At 49.1% G+C, this 11,800-nt stretch overlaps 1 protein-coding gene across 1 annotated transcript; it reads right to left on the bottom strand.

Annotated features, from left to right (window-relative positions):
- Window positions 1–1,488: 1,488 nt before the first annotated feature.
- Window positions 1,489–3,809, bottom strand: LOC123122879 (CBS domain-containing protein CBSX5). The gene is made up of 2 exons (XM_044543254.1): window positions 3,355–3,809; window positions 1,489–2,553 (listed from the first exon to the last, which is right to left on the bottom strand). Exons 1-2 carry the CDS (start codon window positions 3,675–3,677, stop codon window positions 1,755–1,757), a joined length of 1,122 nt encoding a protein of 373 aa, XP_044399189.1. The 5' UTR covers window positions 3,678–3,809; the 3' UTR covers window positions 1,489–1,754.
- Between the last annotated feature and the right edge of the window lie 7,991 nt (window positions 3,810–11,800).

Here is an 11,800-nt window from a genome sequence, read left to right as displayed (position 1 = left end):
TTAACGGAGAGTTTCAGATAGCTGGGCCAAGATCTAAGACGTCGGATCATGGCTGTTATGGACGTGGGTCGATCCCACGTCTCTCCACGCGGCTGCACCTATATAAGTGTGCGATGTCTCCTAACCCTAGCCGCCACGAACAGATCACATCTACTCCCATGCGAACCGCCCACGTCGTTCCTTTGCTGCTGCTACCGCCGGTGACTCCATCCCGTCCGTCGCATACACGGTCGACGGGAGAGCAATTCTCTGAAACCCCGTATCTCCAGTTCCTGTATGAGAGAGAGGCGAATAGGTTTTTGGGGAGCGACTATGCGACTGATCGCCTCCGATCCACTACTTCCTCTACGTTTGTGTCGTCTTCGTCATCACCATGTCTACCGCCGCCGAACGTGCCGTCGCCGAGAAGACCGAGGCCGACAAGAAGGCCGCCGAGGACGTTGCTGCTGCCGCCACCGCCGCAGCGGCTTCTGCATGGCCTACTGGAGGGTATAACGCGTTTATCCCTCTCCTGATTATTTCTGTATTAGCAGTACTAACATCGTGTGTAGATTTGTCTACTGTTTGCGTAGTACGTGCTTGTTTAGATCAGTATCAGTATGTCGTTAATTCTGTCAATGTCATACTAGTCATCTACTTATGAATTAAATTAGCCGAAAATTGCCTATTTACTCAACACACAGCGGGGATACTACATTAAAAAAACAGAAAGAGAACATCACCACTTCTCATCAGGCCTGAAAAACGTGGAGAACACAATCCACAGGCGCGCGAGAATAACAAAAAAAGTGAAACAAATGGCAAAAGATTTGCCATATTTCATAGCAAAAGTGCGGTGTCTGGTTAAACCACAAACGCGGTTGCCTATAAGGATTAACCGCCATACATTGTCTAACCGACAAGAAGTGTTAAAGACTGCTTGATGCTTGGTTTCTGATTTTCCAAACCAGCGGCGCTAATGGAACGCAAAGCAGCATGTTTCTTTAGTGTTGGACATCCAGAACTTAGCACTAGTAGATTCATAATCGGTGCGTGGCTGTTTACCATTTTACCAAAGGACCTGGACAGTGCAGGCCAAATCCTTTTGGCTACATACAGTAGAGAAGGAACTGGTGAAGCACTGGGACTGGGTAGAGCCTCGATGCTATCTCCTCAGTTTCTTCGTTCGTTTATCTCCTCTAAAGGTTATGTCTAGTGATTACTGTATCATCTTGTTATTGAGACATTAATCAGAGGAACACTTGCCCACAGTTGAAAAATCCAATGAACATCACTTATGGGATATTCTAGCAGTCGCAATAAATAGATGCCACTCCAGTGTGTCAGTCCAGATGTTCACTTTATCGGAGTATACTAAGTTTTAGTCATGATTCAGAAAATGCTAGTGCTGTTTGTTTTCCTACGTAGAATCTCACAAAACAAAAAAAATGCACCAAATAAAAATGGATGGCTAATCTCTACGTTGTCATCATAAGCTGAGAAACAGCATTGTACCACAGCATCAAATGCACGATGCTGCTTTATTATCATCGAAGCATAAGCAAGTCTTCAGGTTCATCACCACCAAGCAAACAAAAATAACACAGCAAACTGGGAACATGTCTCAACAAAGAACAAATTAGAAAACAGATCTTCTTCATCACATTTCACAGGAAACGAACAAGGCAGGCGCAACTCGGCGCTCTACCAACAGCAAATCCTCTCCGGAGTTCAGGTCCACTGCAAAAACTCCAAGCCCTTTTTTCATCTCCGCCTCACTGCAGCTGCTCACGGAACACCCTCAGGATGTCGGCGAACGTGACGATCCCGGCGAGACGACAGTCGTCCTCCTCGTCGAGAACCCACAGGTAGCTCACGCGGTGGGCGAGGGCCTGCACCATGACGGCCACCAGCGAGCTCGCGGGGCTGCACACCACGGGCTCCTCGGTCGACCGGCGCCCAAAGCTCCCCGACGACGGGCGCCTCAGGTGCGGCCGGCCGGTGTCGTCGTCTGACGACGAGGAAGAGAGGGAGAACGACGTCATCGTCTCATCCTCCATCAGCTCAAGCATGGCGTCAAGGCCCTTGGCCTTGAGCCCGGTCTTGATGGCGCGCAGGATGTGCTCCGGCGGCGAGCCGAAGTAGTCGATGTATGCCATGAGGTCGGCCGCCGAGAGCGTGGCGATGGCCGCGGCTGCCGTCTCGTCGCAGGCAGCGAGGTGCGCCGTGGAGATCTCGCCGACGAGGTGGCCGTCGGCGCTGACCACGGCGACCGCGTTCTCCGCGGCGATGGCCCGGCGGATGAGGGGGACGGCGGACAAGGCTGCCTCGTCGGGCCGCACCGACAGGAAGTCGGGGCGCACGAGGCCGAGGGAGGAGACGGAGCGGGCGGCGACATGGTAGAAGAGAGAAATGGAGTTGAGGAAGTAGCGGACGAGGTCCTCCTGCGTGAGCCAGCAGAAGTCACCGGTCACGCCAGCGACGCCGCCCAGCTGCTTCTTGCGGCCGCCCGAGCGCAGCGGGACGGCGAGCACCTGCGCGCCGCTCAAGATCTCATCAAGAGCTTCCAAGACACTGCAGGAAGGATCAGTCACATGCATCAGCAAAACTGAACAAAATCGAATTCATGATTTATTAGAGAAGGGCAAGACAAACTTCTCAGATCTAACGCAAAAAAGAAAAAGGCAAGCATATTCCGATGCCACGGACATCAAAGATCCTTAAAAAAGACGCTGTGTTTTTTTGTTCAGGATTCGATCAGAAAGCACAATTTCTGAACCACATGTAGGGCAAGAAAAATCTCCGTGGAAGCGACCGAGCCTGTCGACTACTCGCAAGGAGACATGGGGATTGGGGAGTGTCGCCATCGGCACAGGAAGACACGAGGATCGGCGCCACAAGATCGTCCCAGATGCGTCGGACGATTTGACACGAGTTTCCCCCTTTTTTCTTTATCAGATACTAGTACTAGCCACTCGTTCGAATCGCCACGCATATTCCAATCCTATGCCAAATTCGCCACGTAATTCGATAAGAATCGTCAGATTATGCACCTATATGTTCCTCCTGAAACTTTTTTTATTTTACTACTCCAATGGGGAGAGGAACATGGCATATCTCCAACATCAAAATATTACTCATATTTTTTCCAACAAAATTATGATCTTCCCTCGCAAAAGCTTTTCAATTAGATCTTGACTTGAAACGCGTCGTCTTGTATCTTTGCTTTGCCCCCACCTAGACCTTTAGCAAAACTCCAATCTTGAACAGGTGTCCGCAAAGACCAAAGAAGCGTACGTTTCAACGGAAAAAATAACGAAATTACAGTAAATTAACCTAGCGGGGCCAACAAGAGGGGAAGGGCTGAAGGAGTACCTGGAACGGGGATCTACGCGGCGGACCTCGCCGGCGCCGTCCTTGGGCAGGAGCGCGGAGACGGGCCGGTCGAGCGCGGCGGCGGGGCGCGCGAGCGCGTCGGGGGAGGAGCAGAGGAGGCAGAGGACGTCGGCGAGGCCGGCGCGTCCCACCACGGCGCCGCGCGCCGGGCCGACGGCGATGCAGGCGGCGGCGGCGGCGCGGGGCCCCTTGCGGACCGTGGCGGCGAGGTCGCCGGCGGCCGCGGAGAGCGGGAGCGACCTCACGGCCGGCTTGCCGATGCAGAGGTCCGACACGTCATTGGCCAGGAGGCTCACTGCCATGCACTCGCGGGCGGACCCTGGGCCGGTTTCGAGGACGAAACCCTCACGCGGTGTGGGAAGGGGAAATTTTTCCGACGGGAGGACGAGGAGAGAGAGGCCGGGGGGAGGACGAGAGGCGAGAGGGGGATCTGGATTTTCAACCACGGCAGGCGGGTGGGGAGGGAGTATATATAGGCTTTGGCGGAGCGGGGGACGACGGTACGCGTCTTGCGGCAGCTGCGCGCGTATGACGTGTGGGGTCGGGCGTGTGTCGGGCCCACCGGGAAGTGATAAGGGTCGGAGCTGCGCGTGGTTGGTTTGACTGTAGCCGTGGTTTATGCGGTGGTGTCATGGTGTGGATGAGCTGTATTCGGCTCGGCTCCGATTTAGTAGAACCTAGCTTGAGTTTGAGCCGAGCCGAGGAGACCTGGGCTTGATTCCAGAAGATATGCAGTGTGGTGCATCTTGCCCAGATTCCAGAACATATGCAGTGCAGTAGTGCTCCCGTAGCCGGCGAATCTACCGGGCTTCTCCGAGTCAAAAGAGCACAAGTTCAAGATTTTCTGGGTTTGTCTTTGGGTCATATGATGCTTTTTTACAGTATCTTTGGTTCAGATCCGATCTACATAACGATCTCCTCTAAACAATACGGTATTTAGTACTTTCCCGTTCCTATTTTTGAGATGTCCTGGCTTTTTTTTCGAGTCGGTGTATATAGACATGTTTTAAAATGTTTGTTCACTCATTTTAGTTTATATGTAGTCTTTATTAAACTATTCAAAATGTCATCCGTCCCGAAAAGCCAAAAAGCTTGTCTTACATTTATCTTGATACGAATATACCTAACACTAAAATATGTCTAGATAACACATCTAAAACAGTTTTTTGGGATGTCGGCAGTAAGCCATAATGTAGGACGTTTTTGTAATAAACCTCTTATATTGTGTGACGGAGGTAGTATTGAGCAATGCTATTCATACAGCATTGACTTCTTTATGCTATTCACTGCAGCATCTTTTCTTTTTAATCCACAACACGTATGTGAATCTCATGCTTTGGATCTAGTATGCGCAGAATAGTTTGTATGTGAAATTTGAGATTTTGGATCAAGAGTTTTTTTACACGATGATTACAAAGAACATGCAAATCTATAATCTCACCGATGTGGAGCACCACATATACACGATCATGAACACACCATCAACCCCACAAACGCCAATTGGATCAATGACAATATCCTGTGCACGTGCCATTGAATGAGATAAATGTGTGTCATGTATGTAAATTTGATCATTTCATTTTGAAGTTTGGTGTGTGAATGATCATTAAAGTCCACAATTCCACCAAGAGGTGGTTCATCTGATTTATGAGACCGTACCTATTTCTCCTATCTTGGCAAAACGGAACGTGATATCAATGTGGTTGCCCCACATCATATGCCACAATTCTGTTGTCGACTCTACCATTTTGTGCATGCCCGTTTTGTTCAGACTTGCTTGCTAACCTAGAAATCCGGATGCCTATTCTTAGAGACAACGATATGCAATACGTTATTTAGAGTTAGCGGTATAAATTACATCGTCAAAGTTGGTCCATCTCCAGTCCCTCTTTGGAAAACATGACGCCATGTGTAATGCTCATGGCATGCCGAAATATAAGTAAAATGAAAATTCAACAAAAGGCAATATAGAGGTTTGTGTGTAAATGCCGTCAATTTTTACTTCGCACAAAAACACGTCTATTTTCTTTATGGAGTCACAACAAAAACTCCACTTATAGAATAATGTCGAGGAGAGCAAAATCCACAAGAATAGCAAGAGCTTCAACCTTGCTCAAAGTCTAAACGACCACTGGTAAAATAAAAAATTACAACATTTAGTACTACCTGTACAAGATCATTCCGAAAATCTTTCCACGAAAAAGATACTGGTTAGGTTCAAAGAACACGTGCGGGCGTTCGTGTCGCCATCATCAGTGAGCAGGATCATATCTCGCTACGAGCTGAGTAGAACCGCAGGTACGGTCTACCTTGGCGTGCAGCGTCATACACGGGGTGCTTTTTTTGACTAACACGAGACCATGTGTCACAGCCGCCGGTCCGCCTCTTTGCGCCGTTATTTTATAACCATGTGCGTGATTATTAACTGGTGTATATAAAAAGAGAGCATGTGGTTGTTGTTCCAGCTAGGCAGTGACTCACTGGCACTGGCCACTGCCGCCTTTTTAATCTGTCGGGTTACCTTTAACCTCGTCATTCCTTTTGAGACAGACAACGTTTGTAGTCTGATCTGGATCTGGTCAATGCTGCGTGTTTTGTACTCAATTGACTCTGAAAACACCATCTCACCTTGTCCGCACAATTGCCGCGACCGCGCAACCTTCGAATTTAAGCTACCCAGATCACCTTTTGAAGTGATGTTCTCCACATGTGTGTTTTTTATTTACTAGGCGGGACTTACGAAGGCTGATGATCATGGGGCTATGGAGCGAGGTGCGAGGATGCTCACAGAGAATGTTGTCAGAATGGTAACGATCTGTGCGGCAGCTCATGCTAATTCTGCGGCAAGCTAAGATGTGAGCTCTCATTTAAAATTATCTCCCTATGATTGTTGGTTGGTATCACTCGGTATTCCTCCCATAGTGTTTAGATGACGAGCACCGATGGGTTTTTCGGTGATGCGTTGAACTCACTTTTTCTTTTCAAGCATCCTTAAATTCTTGCTGGCGTGGAAAGTTGTATTGTTATGTTGTTATTTTCTTCTTCTGTATTTTCGTTATTCGGTTAATGAAAAGGGGTTATGCCCGATTTAAAGAAAAGGGAAATCATTTACCTTTCTTCTTTTCACATGAGACCCCTTTTCTACTACATGTGGTTTAGTATACAGCACTAGTTTTATACTCCTACAGCCAATTACTTGTCATTTAGCAATTAGAGTATACTAGCGCATATGCCTGTGCGTTGCAACGGGGATGAAAATTGATATATACTTAAATTCAGGAAACGTTGGATGTGCAAGCACAACATATCAACTCATTAAGTAGTTTTAACTGACACACTCCATTGCCCTAAGGGAACTCCCAATATATTTGAACTTATAATCATATGTATTAACCCAAAATCTAGGTTGTGAATGTGCAGCCGATGAACCTACAACACGGCCAAGTTAAACACTATCGGATTGCAATTATATATTAAGTTATATCATACTCTCATAGTCTCATAATATACCATCTATCTCATGTTCACCAACAATCCCGCGTACAAAGCATCCAGAGTATTGGGAGTTAATTTTTTTCTTTTTAAGAAATGGTAGTTAAATCCTTCATACTCATATGTACCAAAATAATTGTATGTTTGTTTCTCCGGGGATAATAAGGGCCCACTCCTCACCCTTTATCGATTCCTGGAGCGGTTTATCGTTTTTCCATACAACTTGCAAACGTATATAAAGTGATGAAATTTGGTGTAAGAAAATAAGAAGCGGTTGTTTAATTTGATAAGTAAACAAACCCTCCCGTCTGGATTTAAAGGGCTCGGGGGCCAAAATTCTACAACCAAGAAACAACCTCGCGCGAAGATTAAATTCGTCTATAGCCAGAGACCGCGTGAAGAAGCAGTTTTCACGTAAATATTATATTTTGGCTGCCATGTGGGATAACTGGGCCCGCATACAATGAACTAATTGGAGGAAAGAAAACCCATCGCATGCATTGGCTGGTGCTCTATAACGATCCGCTGAAGAGATTAAATCAAGCATTTTTCATGAACGACCCAAAAATAATAACGGACACATTCATTACACCTAGCTTAATAATGATGGATGGGGGTAATAGACAGAAGTACGAGCTAGCCCAATTTACTCACTCAAGGTTCCTTTTTCTAATTTCAACAAATGTTCAGAATCTTAGAAAAATGTTTGCATTTTCCAAAATCAGTTCATTTTTTTAGAAATGAATCCTTTTTTCAATTTTTGTCCAAAAATTCAGAAATAGTTTAGTATTCCAAAAATCACTTCTTTTCAAAAAAGTTTGAAAACTCAAAAAGGTTTAAATATTCCACTGCAATTTTTACACAAAAAATCGAAAAACTACAGTGGTCAGGGACGTTGTTTACTCACGGGAGGTCATGTGATTGGTCCCACTTACGCACAACTTTTTGCTAACTGTTTTTATGTTTTGCCACTTCTGTTCGTTTCCTGAACACCTACACTACAAACATTCTATTAAAGTTAGTCTGTCGTACTGGCTAGGAACGCGGGGTAGCACCCGCTGGTTGCAGCTTCGATTCGAAAACACCACTCTGCAATTGTTTTTATAGAAGACATCATGTCTAGCGTAATCTTTTTGCAAAAACCACTGATCGACGTATTTGACTAGTTGAGCGCGTTTTATGATAGACGGGGCCCGTTTTCTGCTTACATGGCGTAACTGTTTGTGTCAGATGGGATTTAATCCAAAATTACAAACTAGACCCTAAAATTTTACATAGACACTCATAAATCAAAAATGAAAACGCAATTAGCCCCCGACATACATAAAACATGTAGCCCAGCGTCCATGGGCTCTGTTCGCTGGCTTGGGGCGCCGCCCATGGAGGCTTGGAGCGGCGGTGGACCTCATTTGCGGGTGAAGGTAGTGGGAGAAGGAGGATGACAACAAAGGTGAGCCCTATCTGGATCTCGATGACCAGAGCCGCTGCACGTGCACAACGTCCTGTCGTATCGGTGACAGCTAGATCGTCCAGGAACCGCAGGCCGCCCCTGCTACTCCGGTTGTCACCCTCCGTCGCTCTTCTTTCCCAGGTCGTATCCCGTGCTCTTCTTTCCTAGGCCACCCATGTTGCTCTGGTCGCTACCCCGTCTGCCCCAGTCGCAGCGCCCTTTTCGAGCAACGGCAACAATGAGTCCCTGTGGTGACCTTCCTGGCGGTGCCTGGCTCTGGTGCTGACCCTGGCCTTTTCTTCTTCATCTCGCACGCCGCCCCATGGTCAACGGGGCAGTGGACGTTGTAGCCCCATGCGCTCACCACACCGTGCTGGCCGGGGCATTCCTGCCGGATCTGGTGTCGGGCAAGGACGGTGAAGGCCCATGTGGCCGAATCCGGCGTGGGGCACGGCATGACCCAAGGAGGGAGGGGCAGCGCCAAGCTCGTGTGCATGCTTGCCGGCTGCGGAGGGAGCGAAGGTTACAATATCATGCAGTGTCGATGAAAGTACATAGATCAGCTGCGGACATAGAAATTTCACAATAGTTCACCAAAAGATCCACCAAGGTTCACACAAAAGAAGGACAATTTTTATACTACATCTAAAACTTGAAATTAAAAATCAACTTCACTACTTCCGGGATAGCCCTTTCCCCTTCTGGTCGCCGGCGTAGCTGTACCCGTTGGCGGCTGCTGGATGATCATCTGATTCGTCAGAGGAGGAGCCGTGGTCGTCATCGTCGGAGGAGTCGATGATGACGAGGCCCTTGAGGCACTGGACGACCCGGTCCTGCTGGCGCCTGAGCTTGGCCAGCCAAGCGGCCTCCTTCATCTTATCCAACGCCTCTCGCTCGGACTGCTCGATGGCAAGCCGAAGAACCTTGGCATTCTTCCAGCGGAGCCACCGAGCGTTCGTCTCCGCCGTCGTAAGCGACTGGCGGTACACCCACGCGAGGAGCCGCTAGTCCTCATTGGGCTCCGCTGGTAACCCACACTGGCATTGGACATAGCTCTCCACAGCCTCCCTCTCCCTTGCCCGCTGCCTCTCACGACGGGCGGCGCATGCCTCCTACACCGGTATGCGCGTCCGGCGCACGGGGCAGGCATAAGCATCCACCGCTGCCCACGAGGGGGAGCAGCAGCCGGAGGGGCGAGGGGACGGAGTGGGGAAGCGGCAGCCGGCGGGGCGAGGGGACGACATAGGGGAGGCACCGATCGCGATGGCCGCCTGTCGAAGTTGCCCATGGGCCGGGAGGGGCCAGCGCCAGCGTCCGAGATGCATCGATGGGGAAGTGGCGACTGCAGCGAGGCTGCAGATCCGGAGCTGCCCCGGTCTCCACCTTGGACCGCTCCAAGGCGATGCGGAGGGCAAGCTCATACTCCGGATCCATCTCGTCGTCGGAGCGCCTGCCGGAGCTCGACATTGCACCGGATTCGATCAAAATCGATGAGGGAAGAAGAGAGGACGGAGCGAGAGAGGAGAGTGAGTGAGCTAGGGTTTCGGACCAACGAGGTCGATGGTTTTTTTTGTGGAACATCCGTGGGATCGGTGATGGGCCGGACTTGTCACGCGGACGCCCCCGGGCGTGCCCGGGACCACCCCATATCCGTCTCATATTTGGGCTGAATATAGGGGTGCCGGTCAATCCGGACGTCTGAGGCTCGTTTGAGACATCCGCCTGGGTCAAAAAACGTGAGCGGGCAGACCACCCACACGTATGAGGCGGGTTTGGGAGGTCCGTGTGTAGACGCTGTTATGAATACAATTACTGTGGTACTGATGTTTTTCCCAATCCCTGTCTGACACCCATGCATGTTTAAAGGCCGCATCGATATCAATGTTTGTGCGTGAAGGTGGTTGCACCAGAAACCTATTTCCAGTTGATCTCAACAAAAGAAACTTATTTTCAGTTTTTGTTAGGGCGCTGGTTACCTATTTCCGGTTCGAGACATAGAGATAGACAGGGGCCATAGAGGATCCATCATAGTACTAGTTTAATTAATCGCCTCTCCTAGAATGAGTCTGATTAATCACCTCGTTTGTGGACAAAAATGGTGACGCACGAGCTGATTATACAGATACTCATAGCGGATGAGTGTGAAAGGAAAAACTCACATACCCACAAAATTCTGTGTCATACCTACCCGTACGCGCCAAGATACTGTAGAAATCGTAATCAACCATTAATTGAACTTTAAGTTTGAAAATCTAATCTCAACCGAGTGACAAATGAGCACGAGAAGAGCACCGCAACTCCGCAAGAACCACCCGTCTTCTCTCGAATATTCCTTCTCTAGAACCTTGCACTCGAGCACCCAACGCTCCATGTATAACTGGCCACCTCCTCCTTCCTCCACAAAAAAGTTAGGGTTTCTGCCTCCCACCGCCGCCGCCGCAGGTCCGCCTCCTCTTCGATGGCCCTAGGGCCATGGGGGCACGGTGGATCTCGGCAAGGGCCGGCGGGAGGGCTCTGTTTTTAGTCGTTTCTTTCAGTTTTGCTAGGGTTTGTGTCCTTCTCAGGAAGACGAGACGGTGGCGGCTCCCTGAAGATGGAATAAAGGTCTCCCCGCCTAGTCCCCGTTCCGGCGGCGCGTCTAGCACCGTTGGTGGGCGTGTGGAGGTGTGTCTCCGGGGGATCTATCTTTGGTGGATTTGCTCGGATTTCGTCGTTGTTCGTTTATGTTCGCGTGCCTTCGGATTGTATCTTTCGGATCTACGCTATTCTTCATCTGCGGCGGTTGCTGTTCTGGTGCGCTGGTCCTACTGGGCCTTAGCACGACGACTTCCCGACTGTCTACTACAACAAGTTGTGCCCGACTCCGGCGATGGAGGGGCGATGATGGCGGCGCGCCTTCGGCTTGCTTCAGTGCTGGTAGTCGTCGCTAGGTGGTCTATGGATCTGGACGTAATTTTTATTATTTCTGGTATTCGTTGTACTACCATGATTGAAGCTGAATAGATCAGAAATTTTCCCGCAAAAAAAATGGTATTCTAGGATTTTTTTTTAATTGACCGGGCAACTTTCTTCTTCCTAATCAATAAAAACCATAAATCTTTTGCCTCATTTTTCTAAAGGAAATTTTAAAAATAACTGGCCCTACTCTCCGCTCACTGTACCTAGGAGTATTTCTTAAGAGCAAGTATAATACTATGCTTATAGCCGCTTACATGATAAATTTGCCTAAATTTAAACCAATAATGAGGCTAGCCAACTCGCTCCCACTAGGCTCCACCGATTTGGAGCTTCGTTGGCCGTCGGATCTGTATTCCAGCGCGTCTGAGCCATCGGATCTTCACGGCGGTTAAAATTAATTTTCACCCGACGGTAGTTTTCATTGTCCAATGACGGGTGGGCTCGCGCAGCACGCTCGTTGGCTGGGTCGCCTGTTTCCGCGTGCAGGGAGTTTTGCCCAATCCGCACCACGCGCTCCACACCCAA

The sequence above is a fragment of the Triticum aestivum genome, chromosome 1B, assembly GCF_018294505.1.
Source record: "Triticum aestivum cultivar Chinese Spring chromosome 1B, IWGSC CS RefSeq v2.1, whole genome shotgun sequence".
Lineage (NCBI taxonomy): Eukaryota > Viridiplantae > Streptophyta > Magnoliopsida > Poales > Poaceae > Triticum > Triticum aestivum.
This window is presented reverse-complemented; position numbering and strand designations above follow the sequence as displayed.

Bases quoted from the DNA above. Each gene is read 5' to 3' on its own strand.
- LOC123122879 (XM_044543254.1), bottom strand. From the start codon at position 3,677: ATGGCAGTGAGCCTCCTGGCCAATGACGTGTCGGACCTCTGCATCGGC. The intron at 2,554-3,354 runs GTACTCCTTCAG...TCCTTCCTGCAG, and splicing joins CGCGTAGATCCCCGTTCCAG to TGTCTTGGAAGCTCTTGATG.